Source organism: Malaclemys terrapin, chromosome 1 (genome assembly GCF_027887155.1).
Source record: "Malaclemys terrapin pileata isolate rMalTer1 chromosome 1, rMalTer1.hap1, whole genome shotgun sequence".
Lineage (NCBI taxonomy): Eukaryota > Metazoa > Chordata > Testudines > Emydidae > Malaclemys > Malaclemys terrapin.
The window spans coordinates 145,462,017-145,480,957 of record NC_071505.1 but is presented as its reverse complement, the minus strand read 5'-3'; the positions used below and the strand labels follow the sequence as shown (position 1 = coordinate 145,480,957).

Genomic DNA, 18,941 nt, shown 5'->3' with positions numbered 1-18,941 from the left:
ATGAAAGGGAGGAAATAGAAGAGAATGGGCTAATGACTTCATTAATAGTCAAGCACACGTCATCTAGAAAGATACCAACTAGCTTCACAATTAATAATTATACTCACAATTGCTGTATGTATGTAAAGGGAATACATGAGTTTCTGGTATGGTACAATATGGTGATTTTATTTTAACATGACTTTGGGATGACCAAGTTACTTACTACTCAGCAGTAAAGTGGTCTTTAAACGTAAGCTTGTATAAAATCTTCAAAACACACACATGCACCATATATTCTCTCTATATGGAAAAAGTGTGTGGGCATGGTAGCCTTCTGGATGAAATGTGCTTGAATTAAATCATCATCATTAGTTTATTTGTGAGGGTTTTTTAAATAGTATTATTGGTACAGCTCTTCATCTAACTCCTCCTACAATGCCAGGCCGCCATAATACCATGAATTCAAATGTATAGGACTCTTGGGGCACAGAAAACTATAAACTAATAATATTTTTAAATCTCTAATAACTACTTAAAATAGCTTTTGCATACACAACATATTGATTGTGAGCCATATCTGAGGATCTTTCAGGGCTAGAAGGAAGTGCTAATTTGGGGCAGCCAGCACATTTTCTTGGTATAAACTTTTTTGTTTAATACAGAGACAAGGTCTCCGTTTTCCTTTGCGACAAGTGTTGACACACTGTGGTGACAGGGATCAGATATACATTCCAAAGTTGGGGACTTCCTCATTCCAATGGTTTAAAGCTCTGGTTTCTAACTTTGCTGAGTCACGAGATACTGGCCCGTTATTCTATCACAGGAGTGTGCACATCTAGACTTCGGTCAAGTTTGATTTGGGGGGAAACACCACATCGGAGGGAAAGAAGGAAACAGTTCTCTGGCAGGTTGTTTTAAAACACAATGGTAGGTGCTTGAAGCAGTTCAGATGTTGGAAGATGTCCCAGCGTAGGCGGATTAATGAGCAGAGGGAAGGTGAGGGGTTAAAAGTTAAATATAACAACAATTAGAAAAAAAGCACAAAACAATCAACTTTGAAACACCAAGCTTCTTCGCTACTCACACTTGCTTTAGCACCAGGCTCATGTAGGGCCTCCAAAACCCAAACTTTATTGGCAAGGAACAAGTCCACATGTCTGGAACCCATGGCATGCAGCAGAACTTTGATTGAGCATGCTTTGATCCAGGACATTGATTATAGGTAGGACCTCTCTTTTAAAGAAGTGAATAATAAGCAGTATGCTTCTGGTCCATATCCAAATCACTTTAACACTTTAATGTTGATGGGATGGGAGTATACGTTGCTATTAAATACTAGTTGCTAGTTAGCAGCATTTCTATTAAGCAGAATCTTAATGCATCACCTTAGTATTGTTCATATTGCACAAACTCACTTATGAACTTTGATGACAAAATTCCTGTCAAAATTCTCAACACCAGATGGAGCTCTTGACTCCCCTCCCTTCCAAACTCATCTCCCCAGACCAGTGTGAGTTGATCAAGCCAAGTGGCAAAGGAGATAGGGTAAAGTACTTTTGCTAATGGTGCCCAGCTATGAATGCTGGTAGGCTAGGAAGAGAGACTATTTTGTGGAATTTGTTTCTCCTTTGGTCAACCAGAGCATGTGTGTACAGTGAAGTGTTTCTCTCTTCTTTCAGTGCTTTTGCATGGGTGGACATCATTTTGGGACAGGAAGAAGTCTATGGTTTTGCTCAATAAGTTGTGTGGAGGATAATATATTTTGTATCATGCCCAGAGATTTTACACATTTGTTAGTGGAAAAATAAATGAAATAATCAAGGCTGTGATTTTCAAAGGCACCTAAAGGAGCTATCATTGGGATTGATCAATGGGCTCATGGTACAAAACAGAGAAAGAAGTGTCCCCTTCCCTACTAGACCTTTAAAGATTTAATATTTCCCCAATTTTGTTCCATATTAAAAATGACTTAAATGAGTGCTGTATCAGCCTATTTACAATGAAGATAGTTTTAAGGCTCTTAACTATTTTAACATTTGCTGCTAAATATCTCAGACAAGGTGTTCCAGTTCTAGAGATTGTTGAAAAATTTGGGATCGAGGGAGGAGGATCCATGGAAAATACTGACAAAAACAAAGATTTTCCACAGAACATTGACTTTTAAAGGAAAACCTGAAAACTGAAGACTTTCAGTCAAAAACTGAAAGCTCCCTTTGAGAAAATTGAAAAGAAGATACTTCATTTTGGATCATGTTGACCAAATCAAAAAAATTCAGGCTGGAGAAATGTCTTATTTCAGGACAGTTCAAAGTTAAAATTGGTCTACCTTTGCTGCTATGGCACTTCATGTTCAGGTGCCTCATGCCCCTATTCTCCCCTAGGGGCCAGGTTCCTTGGCTAGACTACTCTCCCATGATAAACCACAGTCTCCTCTCTTGCTGACCCATCACAGTGCATCAAGGGAATCACATGACTGTGGTGCATCATGGGAGATGTAGTCCATCTGGGGAGCCCAGCCCACAGAACAGAAGGGATGTATGAAACAACTGAACTACAACTTCCATGAGGTCTGTGGAAGCTCCAGGGATGTGGTTTAATGTCAAACCAAGTTGAAATGAAATGTTTCAATCCAGAAATGTTGAAATGTTTTGTTTCAATCAAAAATCTCAAAATAAAATGTTTTGACAATTCCAAATTGCAAGAGTCTGTTTTCAGCCAAAAGTTTTTGGCTGAAAATTTTCATCAAAAATATCTTTCAATAGAAAATGTAGTTTCTGCATAAATGAAATTTTCCAAAATTTTTGGAGGAATGCTAAAAATGAAATATTTTGTTTTGGATGAGTCTGACCCAAATCTAAATATTTCAGTTTGTTGAGCTGACCCAAAATATTTTGTTTTATTAAACTGTATCTTTCTATGCTGTCACATTGTCTTCTGGGAGTTTTAGTTCAGGTGCCTCTTGCCCCCAGAGTCTCCTGTGGGCCGGGATCCCTGGCTGGACTACATCTCCCATGGTGCAATGCAGTATCCTCTGACTGATCCACTTGGTGCCTCCTGGAAAGCACAGGACTGCAGGCACATCATGGGAAGTGTAGTCCAGCCAGGCAGCTTCTTGCCCATAGAAAAGAAGAGGGGCGTGAGGCAGTTCAACAGACAGAAATGAAACATTTCAGTTGGGGGAATATCTACATGTTTTGTTTTGCTCAAAAATGCCACACAACATTCTGCCATCGAAATATGGTGGAACTTTTCAGTACACGTAAAATTTCAGTATTTCAACTTTTCATCCACATTTGGGATGAAAATAAATATTGAAATATCAGAAATTTCCATGGGACACTCCTGACAATGGCAGTGGAGAGGCATGGGGCTGACATCTCCTCATATAAATCACTCATTCCAATTATGGATCCCAGTATGCACAAACCTGAGGAATAAAACAGGATGTTAGCCCCTTGATCTCAAAGCCATTACCCCTTCTTGTTTCTCATGTTCAGTGGGGATGGGTCTTAATTTAAGTTGTAGGAGATGAAGGAACTGTAATTCATCTTCCAAATTTTCTCAAGCTGGGAACATCAGGATATTTGATGAATCCCAAAAGAGATTTCAGCTCACAAATACCTTTCTCTTGTGCATGCTAGTTAGGTGACTCCTGCAAACAACTGCAGAAGGAAATTGTGCCATAATCCCACCCCCTGCCAGGTTTGAGATCTATAGATGGAAAATAATATTTTAACTTTTAATATTAAGTTATTCCTGTTACCCCTCCTCTTCTATTTCTGATGGGAGGACATGTACTGCAGTCTGAAAGAAAGACAACACAAAGAGTATTGGTGATCCTCTAATGATGAGGGGACCTCAATTTAGTGATGAGAGAACCTCAAAAGGTCCCAAAAGTCAGTTTGGTTCTGGTAAGCTTTCAAAGGATGGATCTTTCCAAACTTTCCCCAAGCTATCTGATCCTCCTGGAGCCACAAAACAATGGTGAATATCCCACAAGAAAGGTTCCATATATGCATTTTTGGAAAAGGGGCAGAGCAGTTCATATTTTAGCCAAACTGGCTCACTCATCTTTTATCATTTCTCTGTCCATGGTGCTGATTTGTTTTTAACAAACTTAATTGGAATTAAAACACCAATAGTTTGAAACACACAGCATAAAATTAATGCCCAGAGAGCTGGAATTCTCCCTCCCCCTTCAAATCTGAGAACTCTAGAAATGTTAAGGCTAACCTCAGTTTCATTTTTGGCTAATATAAAAATGTATCTATTTCCATGAGTGAAAATGTCTTCAGTTATGGCTGCTGGTGTGACAAGATGAACTGCCTTTTTTAAAAAAAAAATCCCAAATTACTCCTGGTTTCTCTACACTCCCAACTGAAATGCAGCTACTTCTGGAGTGGAGGATAACAGCTGTGAGAAATCCTATGTATGTACCTGTTAGTACAGGAAGCCAATAATGTACCCACCTGGAGCTGGAGGAAGATGTTAGATTGGCACAAACCTGAGTTAATTCCACTAGAACTGGGTTTAACAGAGATAGCCTCATGGGGTGTTATGGGATCTTTAAAGAACATGAATGGGCCAGGTTTCAATTGTATATCTCATCTGAAAGACAGCACTATGGCCATTGTCTCGGTATTCCCTCCAAGAGAAGACCAGCATCAACCATATCTTGATCCTGCAGTGCATGAATTTCCTTTGGAGGTCTCCTCTCTCAACCTGGCTCAGCCCTGTTTAACTTATGAGATCTGACAAGATCACAGCACAAGGAGGTACAGCTACATAACTTTGACAACTGTTTGCTTCTTCTAATTCATTCAGGTATTCATTCTTCTTTAAAGAAAGAAAACAAGTTTAAAACCCAGCCGTAACCATACTAAAAAGTGTATCCTCTTTCTGTTTGTTTTTATTGGGCAAGAAGCCAGGAATATCTTACCTGCCTGCTTTAGTGATGATCATCTCTGTCCCAATGTCATGGAATCTTTTCCAGAGGTCAGCACACTGCAGCTCTACCTGGATCTCCTCCATGGATGATGGAGGAGGAGGCTGGGGACCTGAGCCACCAGATGTGAGGTCAGAGTGGGAGCCAAATGAGCAGGATGTTCTCTCAGTCAACACCTCTGTGTCTGACCCAGTACTCGGCTCTGAATCTGAAAAATAGATACACCACATAAGACATTTCAGTTCTGCTGCACCAGTGGAAAGAACCAACAGTGAGAACCTCTGGAGAGTGGCGCAATGGGCTTTTATTATATGTTATTATAGTTTGTTCTGATTTATGAACTGATTTCTGGATCTGTGTTTCCAACATGACATCTAGCATTTTAGTAAAGTTTTAGAAACAGCTGATTAAAATTGCCCACAACATAAAATACAAAACATCATCATGATGCTGAGAATGAAGCACAATGTATAGATTAAAAATAGAAAGGAAAAAAATAATTCAACCCATAGTTAGATGGGCTCACTGGAAAACTACGTTCCATTTAATTGCACATCATCCCACACTACTATTGCAGAGTTAGCTATTTTTAGACAAAGTACTTTTTTTCCTTTTAATACCCTTGTCATCAAAAATAATGAAGGGTTTTTTGTTTTTGTTTTTTGGCAGCACCACTTTGAAAATGTATTTTATTTGTTCCTATACATAGACGGCGAGTTATATGGGCCTGTAGTGCCCATGCTCCACCAATATTCAGGAACGTGGGCCCGGCTCCACCAGTGTTGGGGCTTATATCTTCAGAGCCATCCCATCCATAGGACAAACCGGGGCAACTGTTCCCGGCTCTGCGCTTCAGGGGGACACAGGGTCCAGAGCAGTCTGGAGGTTAGCGGGGGGCCTGGTGCCAACAGCAGCTCTGTCCCACCTCTTCCCGCCCCTGCCCCACCCCTGCCCTGTCCCCACTCCACTCCTTCCCCCAATCCCCCCATCCTGCCTCTTCCTGCCCCTGCTCCTCTTCCACCTCTCCCCCATTCGAAATCTTCCCTCAAGGCCCCGCCCCGCCTCTTTCTGGTTTCCACATCCTCCCCTGACCAACGCCGGGAGCCGGCAGGGCGGAGCGGAACAGAGCGGGCTGGGGTTGGGTCACTCACTGCTGCCAGCGCCAGGCCTCTTGCTAAATCCCCAGGCCGCCCTGGGCCCCACATCCTCCAGAAGTGCAGGGCCCCGCAAAGCACAGGGCTTGAGGGGGTTGTCCCAGTCCGTTCTATGTATAGGACGGCTCTGCTAGGCCCTATTCTGGGCACCACCAAAAATTATACAAACCTGGCATCCATGCTCCTATAATATAATTTTTGGAAAAATGACATTTCCTGGGAAAACAACCATGCAGCTTTTGGTGAGGAAAATGCTATAGGCTACTGAAGGACAAGGAGGAAGCATGGTAAACATATGGAATCAGTTACTGGGGAAAGCAATTGAAGCAAATGGCATAAAGGATTTCAAGAGACCCCTAGATCTCTTTGTGGAGAAGGAAGGGAGTAAAGGGGCTAGATAGAAAGGAAGAGAGCTGGGACTGAGATCAACCAAAAGAAAAGCTGGTATGTTGAGCCAGATGTCTATACTGAAAATATCCTTTGAACTAACGAGCAAAAGCACAATAATCAGTAAAGTACTAGACTACTGGAGTAAATTAAAGTTCTCTTTAATAGTGGTGATTCCTTGTGCCAGTATTCACACCGAATACATCGAAATACACTTTACATCGAAAGAAATTCATAACATTTTAAAATTAGAGATTGCCTTACAAGTTGGTTTTATGGGAAATTACTTACTAATATTAATATTAAATAATCAAATGCAATTGATAAATAACATAAACGTACACAGAGACTTTCAGAACAAAGGATTCTAAGGAGCTTTGCAAATTTAAAAAAATTGATATACAAACTATATCCAAGGATGACCTCACCAACCACTCAAATGCAGCCATGTCCATGGGAGAATAAGACAACTGTTTAACGGTGTACAGGAATATTACATACTGTTTAAGACAGGAAATACTGCCCTTAGGGGACATATAGGGAGGGCTAGCACCAGGGCTAGCATCTCTTCCATTGCAAAAAGTGCGATGTAATCTTTAATCATCACAAGTGGTCAGAGTCTCAGATTTACAGCTTATCTGAAAGACATACCATCAGCAGCAGAGTACATCTGAAGGCAAAAAGCACTGGTTCAGTAAAGACTCAGAGAGAAAAGTGCCACCTACTGAACCACCAACACCACTTCCTGAAGCACATAAGGGTTCTTGGAAACCTCCTAACTGTAATGACATGGGCACAAACTGCTTAGCTCGTATCATCTGATGAATTTACAGAATAAGGTGTCATTCACAAACCTTTTGCTTCTGTAACAATCCTGAGTGAACCTGGCACTGAACCTCACTCTGAACAATTTTCAGTATAAGTCATCCCTGTGATTTCTCATTGGACAATCTCTGGCTTTAAGCAGATGCCTAGAGTCAACAGCATTTCAATGAATTGACTGGAACGGTGTGCTACTGAGATCTACAGATCTTGGGCCTGATCCTCCTCTCTCCCGTTTTACACTGATGTAACTCCAGTAGAATTATTCCTGTTTGACAATGATGTCAGTGAAAAAAGAATCAGATCCTTTTATTATAATTCACTGTCCAGATGCAAACTGTTAGTCCATTAGGCCTCCAGCAGTGGCCAATACCTTATGTGTCAATATCTGACCAACTGTGCAATGTGACACATGGGAAAATCAAATCCTTCCTTACCCCTGAAGCATGACCAAAGACAGGGTAGGCCCACTGCTTAGTGAAGAGGGAGAAACAGTAACAGGAAACTTGGAAATGGCAGAGATGCTTAATGACTTCTTTGTTTCGGTCTTCACCAAGAAGTCTGAAGGAATGCCTAACATAGTGAATGCTAATGGGAAGGGGGTAGGTTTAGCCGATAAAATAAAAAAAGAACAAGTTAAACATCACTTAGAAAAGTTAGATGCCTGCAAGTCACCCGGGCCTGATGAAATGCATCCTAGAATACTCAAGGAGCTAATAGAGGAGGTATCTGAGCCTCTAGCTATTATCTTTGGAAAGTCATGGGAGACGGGAGAGATTCCAGAAGACTGGAAAAGGGCAAATATAGTGCCCATCTATAAAAAGGGAAATAAAAACAACCCAGGTAACTACAGACCAGTTAGTTTAACTTCTGTGCCAGGGAAGATAATGGAGCAAGTAATTAAGGAAATCGTCTGCCAACACTTGGAAGGTGGTAAGGTGATAGGGAATAGCCAGCATGGATTTGTGAAGAACAAATCATGTCAAACCAATCTGATAGCTTTCTTTGATAGGATAACGAGCCTTGTGGATAAGGGTGAAGCGGTGGATGTGGTATACCTAGACTTTAGTAAGGCATTTGATACGGTCTCGCATGATATTCTTATCGATAAACTAGGCAAATACAAATTAGATGGGGCTACTATAAGGTGGGTGCATAACTGGCTGGATAATCGTACTCAGAGAGTTGTTATTAATGGTTCCCAATCCTGCTGGAAAGGCGTAACGAGTGGGGTACCGCAGGGGTCTGTTTTGGGACCGGCTCTGTTCAATATCTTCATCAACGACTTAGATATTGGCATAGAAAGTACGCTTATTAAGTTTGCGGATGATACCAAACTGGGAGGGATTGCATCTACTTTGGAGGACAGGGTCATAATTCAAAATGATCTGGACAAATTGGAGAAATGGTCTGAGTTAAACAGGATGAAGTTTAACAAAGACAAATGCAAAGTGCTCCACTTAGGAAGGAAAAATCAATTTCACACATACAGAATGGGAAAAGACTGTCTAGGAAGGAGTACGGCAGAAAGGGATCTAGGGGTTATAGTGGACCACAAGCTAAATATGAGTCAACAGTGTGATGCTGTTGCAAAAAAAGCAAACATGATTCTGGGATGCATTAACAGGTGTGTTGTGAGCAAGACACGAGAAGTCATTCTTCCGCTCTACTCTGCTCTGGTTAGGCCTCAGCTGGAGTATTGTGTCCAGTTCTGGGCGCCGCATTTTAAAAAAGATGTGGAGAAACTGGAAAGGGTCCAAAGAAGAGCAACAAGAATGATTAAAGGTCTTGAGAACATGACCTATGAAGGAAGGCTGAAAGAATTGGGTTTGTTTAGTTTGGAAAAGAGAAGACTGAGAGGGGACATGATAGCAGTTTTCAGGTATCTAAAAGGGTGTCATAAGGAGGAGGGAGAGAACTTGTTCACCTTAGCCTCTAAGGATAGAACCAGAAACAATGGGTTTAAACTGCAGCAAGGGAGGTCTAGGTTGGACATTAGGAAAAAGTTCCTAACTGTCAGGGTGGTTAAACACTGGAACAAATTGCCTAGGGAGGTTGTGGAATCTCCGTCTCTGGAGATATTTAAGAGTAGGTTAGATAAATGTCTATTAGGGATGGTCTAGGCAGTATTTGGTCCTGCCATGCGGGCAGGGGACTGGACTCGATGACCTCTCGAGGTCCCTTCCAGTCCTATAATCTATGAATCTATGAATCTATGAATCTGTGATTACCCCTAGATTAGACTTCAGAACAGCAAATGCTATTGTTCAGAAAATTACCCTTTTGTTTTGTTTTGTTTTTTGATTTGGGAGATGGGTGAGGAGGTCTCACTGGCATTGCCAGTTCTTTGTTCTGTAATCAATGGGACTTACTTAGCATTTTCCTTCCTTTTTGCTAAGCCAAGTCCTCCAATCTGGAGTCAATCTTAAAAAAAGATTGATCCTGTGAAGTGCTGAGCACCTCCTTTGAGATCCAAAGTTCATTCCACTCCTAATGAATTCAAAATGAGTTGCGGGCATCCAGCACCTCAGAGTCAGCTCCATTGATTGATTTCCGACTCTGCATCCTGCAGTACTCCAAAACCATAGCATTCTATCTTGGATATGCACTGGGGTACTGAGGATCAGGGACTTCGCTGTCCCCAAGTGAGTCTGAAAATGTCATAATACATAAAGGGGAATGGCCAACTTGCCCTGCTCTTTTTAGTTTTAGGTCCTAACAGAAAGAACCTGCTGCCTCCAGTCTCTAGGGTTATTCATTGCAGAGACCAGTGGCTGGCAGTAGCATAGATCATTTTGGCCCATCTACTTGTTTGTAATGGAATATAGCAGCAACACAGCCTGAGTCACTTCTGACACTTTGATCTTCTGGGCTTGGTTCTCTTCTCTTTGAATTCAACAGATTTACTTCTGGTTTACACTGGTGTAACTGTAGGGAAAATGAAGCCCTGTGATTCTGGCTATGGAGGGAGTGGTTCCTGACACAGAGAAGTGTGTGGACATGCTCAATGGTGAGCAATGGCAGGCACCAGTTACTGCTGCTGACTGAGATATTAACAAACAGGCTTTCAGGTGAGAGACGCTTCATATGGCTTCTTCTATCTCCCCCAGAGAAAGACCCCATCAGAGCCCCTGGAAGAATTGCTTCATACAAAACTCCAAGTGCCTAATCTGAACTCCAGGGGAGGTGCAGGACACACAGGCAAGTGACTACATGTGAAAGATGGAACACTATAGTGACTGGTACCATATGAAGGCTGGCTACCTGCTGCTATACACAGCATTGATGGGCTGGGGGTTGGGAATTCATACTATTTGCTAAGTACATTTGGTTCTTAGATGTTACAGACCTATTAGGTAGAGTCTCTCCTCCTTCCAGGGCAGGATATAGTCCCTCAGAAAGGACACATCAAAACTGAGCTCTTCCATTACTGACATTAGTAAGGGTGGGGATGGAGACAATCGAGGATTCTAACCCTTTCATACTGTATCCTTACCCCTTTCACTTAGGGTGAGCTCAGTTCAGATCTGCCCTCCTTGTTTCTAACAGCCACCATGGACTTGCACCAGCTGACTTTACGGACTTTTCTCTATGAACTCCCTCCAGTCAAAAACTACCTCCAATATGTCCCTTCCCAAAATCCCATAGATTCTCTATAGCTCCTGTTGACTGGAACAACTTCCTGGACCCCTGTGTTGTTGACTCTCCCCGCCTTCTCCAATCTCTTCTAAAAACAACCCTTTTCTCTCTTGCCTGTACCTCATATATTCTCTTTCCCTCTGCTGTTCTCTGTTGTTTAACTCAGCCGTCATATATGTAGTGACGTAACTGGAAGGAAATGTTGACATTCTGTTTTCTGTGCAGAGAAGTCCCTGCCTACCACAGGAACATGCTGTCCCTTCAGCCAGCCCAGGCAACCTTCTCTCTCTAGAGAGGTTAGAGAAGGAAAAGAGAATAAAGAGTCCAAAACCTACTACCCCTCATCACAAAGAGCCTGTAGAACCAGTGTGCTGATCCCATTTCAGATGATGGAGACTGTGTCTGACCTGCATAAGAAGAGCTGGTGCTGTTTGTGAGGAACTTCTTGCAACAATATTGACAGTTAGGTTCAGAAGGTGCCCTGGGCTTTTTTTATATGCATAATAAACATCCCTAGACCTGAAGCAATGACCTTCTGTCTATTGGACTTGGTGTTTATAACAAGTTCTCCTCTTTCTGTTACCCTATTGTATGGATTTTTACTGTCATGAAAGGCCCTGACCATCACATTGACCACATATCCAGCAGTCTGCTAGCATTGGCCCAGAAGAAAATGGGAACTCCTGGAATGGTTAACAGTGCCTGTGTCTATCAGTAACACCATGAGGTCACTTTGTGAGCCCTCAGGGATGTTGGTGCTTGGGAAGGCTGGCTGGGACTAGGGGACAAGAGGAAACTATTGTGGTTTGTTTGATGTTATGATTGATATTTTGTTAACTTTACCAATAATCCCCTTTTAGATCTCCTTTTCCTCTTCCCGCCAAATAAATTGAACCTCCTTGTGGCTTTCACCGTGGCTTTCACCATATATGCTATTTTTTGTCTACGGGCTCCACAGAGCTTTGTGTGCACTACTGTGAACTGAAACTGTTCTCAGAGGCTGTGTGACACCCAATGTGCACACTTCCCAAAAATGCTACTGAGAGCCACCATAACCTGTTGCCAGTGAACTGACTATACAATGAAAAGAGGTTACTATCATCCCAACCACAGAACTCATCTCATTTCAAAGGCAAGCATCTCCTAATGGACCAACAGTGTTACATTGACAAGAAATGGAGGTTTAGGGGTATGCCTACTGTAACAAACCATTTTTAATGGGGTATTAAATCTGACATTGTCCCTACTGTTCAGTTAAAAAAATTAAAGTCTACCTATCTGCCTTCTGAAACAACAATCCAGTATCTCCTATCCATTTTCCACTATACACAAGCCCAATATCTTCCCCACCCAGGGCTAAATTCTGCCCCAGTTTCACTGTGCAACTCTATTGATATTCCAATCCCTTGCATAGGTGTAAGCAAGAGCAGAATTTGGTCCCCTCTCTCCACAGCCCAACAGCACAATGCCACCATTATGTGGTGTACAACAGGGCAGCATCCCCGACCTGTTTTCTGCAGCATAGCCGCATATCTCCACTTGCCCTGGAGTCCCACTTTATACAACACAACAGTCTACTATCTTCAAGTGCTTTCTATAACCCAGTTGCCCAGTGTCACCACACAGCAACCCAGTGCTGAAGATGAAGCCATATCAGAGCTATGAAAGGTGTTGACTTTTTTCACTAATTCTACACATTGTTTTTCAGCAGGGCTTTATTTGTACTTGGAATACAATGGAAATATTGTGCCTTATATTCAAGCATTAAGAAAAAGGACCCGTGGTCATATAAGGTAAATCTTGTATTCAAGTAGTGCAACTCGTGCACTCAAAAAATGCATTACTCTGAAGTACCCAAGCACAAACAAAGGAGTAGCATGTAGGAGTGGGGAGGTGATTTTACCTCTGTACATGGCATTGGTGAGATCAGTTCTGAAATACTGCGTCCAGTACTAATATCCATGTTTTAAAAAGAATGTTGGAAAAAATTGGAGAGAGTGTAGAGAGTCACAAAAATGGTTCATGGGCTGGAGAAAATGTCTTATAGTGAGAGACTTACAGAGCTCAGTCTGGCTTATCAAAAAGAAAATTGAGAGGTGACTTGATTACAGAGTGTAAGTACCTTCAGGGGCAGAAAATACAGTGAACTAAAGGGATCTTTCATCTAGTGGGAAAAAGGGCATTCAAGACCCAAGGGCTGGCAGCTGAAACCAGATAAATATAAATAAGAAATTAGGCATACATTTTAACAGTGAGAGCCATTAACCATTGGAACAAACTCCAAATGGAAGTGGTGGATTTTCCATCTCTTGATATCTCAGATTAAGACTGGATGCCTTTCTGGAAGACATGCTTTAGCCACAATACAAGTTACTTGGCTCAATATAGGGGTAAGTGGGTGACGTGTAATGGATTATGATATACAGGAGGTCAGACTGGATGAGCTAATGGTCCCTGCTGGACTTTAAACTATGAATCTATAAATCTTTGTTTTGGGAGCTGCACTTCTGTAACTAAGGGCAGAACTGGTCCACAATGACTGTCCTCAGATCTCCTAATGGGTCCTCCTATTGGTCACTTATTTTTTGGGCATTACTCATTATATTAGGCTTCAAAAATGCCTTACTGTAAAGTACCCAAGATACTAAACTACACAATATTAAAAATAAAGAGAAAAATCTTACATGTGTATAATGCCACTTGTCCAGGAACACTTTACAACCCTTAACACACACTCTCTCTTTGTCTCTCTCTCTCTCTGTTTGTGTTTGTATACATACATAGTGTGAATCCCTTCCCACTCCACTGCAATGAAGGTTTCTCTGGGCCAGAATGTGGCAGCTGTTAGGTTTTATTTATTTATTTGCACAGTTTATTTCTGTTTGCAAGCTTTGTGAACATTTTGTGCAACAGGTGGCCATTACTCTCCTTAAAGTACATTTGCTAACAATGGGAATCTATGCCCTAAATAGATCACGCAAAACCCTGCACACACGTAGACATGGCAAACTTGGACAAGGTCACATATAGTCATACAGTGTCCCTTGTGGTAGAGACAGAACACAGCTGAAATGAATATAAAGGGAATTCCTTATTCAGGCTGCTGAACACAGACAGACCCTGTGGTTCTCTCTAGATCTCTCACTTTCATATTGGCTAATGTCAGCACCGGGGGCATTCACAAAGTCAATCACATGTAACAGACATGCATAAAAGGTACCATGTTATTGGGGCCATAAGTACAAAAGGTCACACACCTAGGAAGGCTAAGCACATGGAGGATATAGCAACCATATAGTGGTAGCTCAACCACATAGACCTCTCCCTAAGTATCCTTCATAGTAGCCAAATGCCACGTGCTAAACATAAAATACAACTGGAAGATAATTCTACAGCAGTCTGTCATGGTGTATCAGAGTGTCTTACCAAAAAATATTTCTCATTCATTCATTCATTCTAATGTATTAACTGTGCTCTCTCAAACTTGAGGTACATTATTAAAAGCGTGCAGTCCCAATTATAATACATTCATTATTATCAATATGCATTATATGTATTACACTAGCACCTACAGGACCCAGACAATATTGGGCCTATTGTGCTAGCCACTGTAAAGACACACAGGGTCTGGTTTTCATTTACTAATGCCCCTTTACACACTCTGGCAGCAGAAAGGGGCCTCAAAATAATTTCCTTCCACTTTAAGATCTTTTACACATCCAGAGCAGAGTAAAGGAGCTTCAACATAAATGAGAATTAGGTCCATAGTGACAGACTTTACAAGCTAAATAGAGCAGGCAGACAAAAAGTGGGAGAAAGGTAAGTATTATTATCATCCCATTTTACAGATGGGGACTGAGGCACAGGCAGATTAAATGGCTTGCCCAAAGTCACCCATGAAATTTATGACAGAGTCAGGATTTCAATCCAGAGCTCATGAGCCTTGGTCCAGTGCCTTAACCACAAGGATATCCTTTTTCTCCTTCAGTAAGTTTTAGAAGTGTGCTTAATGAGGGTTATACCCATCAGTAAGGATACTGACATGCTCTAAAACTCATCGCTCTGTTAATCAATAATAGAAAAAGAAGACCGAAAATATGCCCTCGAATGTTTGACAAATGGAGTGTTACGTAGAGCCATATCAGAAATATTAATAAGAGAATCTAAAAGTGAAAACGCAAAAAGTAAACAACAGTCACTCTAGTTCAAAATGGGGTCTCACATCCACTGGACTGCATATTGCCAGGCTCCATTACTTCCTCCTTGGTTTATTCCACACAAGACTCAGTAAAGGAACATGGGTGCCAGAAAGGTAAAAAATGTGCGCCTGATTCACTGGTATGCTTCATCTGCTTGGCACTGCTCCAGAAATGCAAAGTTGTTGTACACCTATCTTAACCCACCAGTTGAATTGGATTTACTGCTCCTCTGAATTGGTAGAGCAGTGCCAAGCAGATGGAGTTTACCAGTGTATTTGGCCCTATATGTTTGTCTCAAAAAGCTAACTCTTGCTTCATCCGGGAATATGAGTATATATTCACAGCCTAAAACTTCAAAGTGGCTCTTTATCTCCCAATCAGTCCTCTTTTTCAATAGTGTTGAGGTCCCACCTAGCAGTGTGGAGGTAAAGGAAGCTTTTACATTTTGAAGATTACAGTTTGGGGCCAGATTTTTGAGAGAGCTCAGCTCCCATTTAGAGCTGCTCCAGTTGAGAATGGGAACTGCTGAATGCTGAGCTCTTCTGAAAACCTAGCCACTGGAATCTTCCTTGCAAAGCACATTACACATGTGTGAGGCAGGGGACCAGGACTGCTGTATGTGATGTTTCAGAACAGGATTTATTTGCAGGGCTTAGTCCCACAAACCAGTCAATCTGGACCTTACCCAAGATTATCTGTCACAGTCAAGAAATTCAGCCATTCCAGCAATCTGATATTAAACAAGAGCCTATTATATCAACACTATTATCTCTGGATTTATGTAACTTGCTCTCTTTTATAGTCTCCTTTATCTGCATATCCTCGTACTCCACAACTGCCCCCAGTATTAGATTGCAGGGCAACTAATCCCGGGGAATTAAAAAATTTCAATCCTTCCAGCTGCTGAGCACCCTCAACTTCCACTGAAGAAAATGGGGCTGAGGATATTCAGTATCTCAATGGACTGGACCACTAGTGTGCAAAGTGCAACTAAACTTTCAGAATGGAAGAAATCAGAAGAATCTTGAAAGTCACTGAGACATATTCTCAGCTAGCATAAATTGGCACTGCTCCACTGACTCTTAAGGACAAGGAATGACCAAATTGGCTTATAAAGAGACTGTTCAAATATCTGAGGTTAAAAAAGCCTGTACCTGAAATGGAAAAGGAGGCGGGAACCAGACAGAATATAACAAATCAGTTAACGCTGCACAAAAAAGAAAAGAGCAACATCCACCACCAAATGCAGAACAAAAGAGAGACTAAGGGTTTTTACAAATATAAAAAGTACTAAGGAGAAAGTCGCCCATAAAAAAAGGAGGAGGAGGGTATGAAATTAGTGACCTCTTTAACCTGACCAAGATACTCAGCTGTACAGACTACAAAGAACTTGTTCTACTAACATCCAAGAGTCTATGTAAAATTAAAGAGTGGAAACACACTTGAAAGGTAAGGAAAACTAAAAAGAAGACCAGGCAGTGGATACATCATATAGTGTAGCTCATATATAGAATGATTATACTTATAGATAAAATCACACAATAAATATTTAGAGATTGATCTGAACCAAAATTTTGGATCTCAATAACTGCAAAGTGAGCAGTTTTAAACCAGATCCAACCTTTATGGCTGACCCTTCCTAATCACAGCCTCTGTGGCAGTTTGTTTCTGGATTCTTCAGCTTGCACTTATCTCTATCAGCAAAAACAAAAATTGGTGAAGAAGGGAAAAAACAACAATCTCACTGCCACAAACTGCCCATAGGAATAATGCTAGAAATGTGTGATGCTCGCCCTGAGATTAAAATTCTTGAGATTAGCCATAGCCAAACTGAAGCTACTGTCCATCAAACAAATTATTTCAACTCAAACAAATCAAAGATTGTCATTTTAAATGTTATGAATCCCAATTCACAGAAATGTAGTGGTTTATAAACTCCAAACAAGGGGCATTACATATGTTTCCCTATACCATCACTTTTTGCTGTGGCTATGACCCAGAAGTATTAGGGAGCCAGTCACTATAATGAAGACTGTCTAATCCTTTCTTGGGTCCTGCTAAGCTCTTGGCCTCAAAGACCAGTGAGTTCCCTAATGTAATTACACAATGGGGGGGAAAGTATTTCTTTTTTTCACTTTTGCATGTGTTTAAATGTTCCTTTTAGTTCAATTGAATGTCCTCTTGTTCTTGTATTATGAGAATACATTAATATAAGCATTTTTTCCCTTCTCAGTATTCTTCATTATTTTAGATACCTCTATCATATCCCTTTTATATGGGATAAACTCACTAAACCCAATAAGACCTGGCTTGAAATTTTCCATTTTAATTATTTTCTGGGGAAAAAAATAAAGTTTCCACAAAAATCAAAAATTTGGGTGAGAAATTTCCCCCCTCAAAATTCATTTTTTTGTCAGGAAAGCTGAAATGAAATATTCTGTTTTGGGTTGATTCGACCTGAATTGGAATATTTTGTTTTGATGAACTGACCCAAAACTTTTAGTTTCAAATAAGTTCAGCAAAATATTAAACTGCATTTCCCTATCAGCACACTGCTTTATGGGAATTGTAGTTTGGACTCCCATTTGTCCCTATGCACTTGGATCCCATAATGCAGTGCTACCTTCTGGCTAAGCTGCATGGTGCAACATGGGAGATATAGTCTGGCCATGGAGCCTGGCTCAGGCTCCTGAACTACAACTCCTATGAGGCAACGTGCCACAATAGGAAAATGGAGTTTAACAATTGGTAACAAACAATTCAGGTCAGTTCAACAAACCAAAACAACATGTTTCAATTTCAGAATGTCAAAATATTTCATTTCTCTCAAAATTACAATGTTTATTTTGGCATTTCTGAACTGATTTTTTTAATTTCCATTCTGTGAAAATTTGCAAAATTTCAACTTTTCATCCTGATTTGGGATGCAAACATGTTGAAATGTCAGAATTTCCAATGGTATGGAAATTCTGAATTTCTCTCATCTCTAGTCCCAGTCCTTTTAATCTTTCTTCAGATGGAAGCTATCCATTCCTCTAATCATTTTTATCATCTGTCTCTGAACCCCTTTCATTTTTTTAAAAAATTGGGTTCCTGGAACTGTACTCAACATTCAAGATGAGTGTGTATCATTGATGTATATAATGGAATTATATTTTCATTAGCATTTTCTATTCCATTTCCTTATACAATTTAACTTTTTGTTTGTTTTTTTAACCTCTTTTTTGCATACTAAGCAGATATTTTTATTGAACTGTCCTTAACCATACTCAGGTATTTTTTCCTGAGTGGCAAATTTATTGCTTTCTTCAGCCACTTGTATAGATTAATGCCTTGTATCTAAACTGGATCATTTGTAGTACTAATGTCTGCCCATGTAATAAGGTATCTATGGTTGAATGAGACAGCTCACCAGAAAAATCTGTATGAAATAGAGATTTTCTTTTTAACTCCTAGCCCCCCAAAACTTTTTTTGAAACAAAGCCTGCATTACACTGTCTGAGACAGAACAGTGTCACAAACTAAAGGGGATATTAATGAATATAAATCAGGAGCTAGGAATTGTAAAAAATTGATAAAGGAAGCAAAAGGATAAAAGGAAAAACATATGTCCAGTATCGTTAAGGACAATAAAAGAGATTTTTTTAAAGTATATTAAGAAAAAAAAGAAACCTAACATGGTATTGGTCCATTACTAGATGGAAATGGTAAAATTATCAATAATAATGCAGAAAAGGCAGACATGTTCAATAAATATTTCTGTTCTATATTTGGGGAAAAGCCAGATGATGTAATCATATCATATGACAATGA

The 18,941-nt window shown here is 40.6% G+C and overlaps 1 protein-coding gene across 1 annotated transcript in view; it reads right to left on the bottom strand.

The window, feature by feature from the left end:
* Positions 1-18,941, bottom strand: part of TBX15 (T-box transcription factor 15) — a 133,700-nt gene that overhangs the window by 48,069 nt on the left and 66,690 nt on the right. Inside the window, exon 2 of the mRNA XM_054042513.1 lies at positions 4,922-5,135. Coding sequence (XP_053898488.1) covers positions 4,922-5,135 — 214 coding nt within the window. The remainder of the gene's footprint in view (positions 1-4,921; positions 5,136-18,941) is intronic.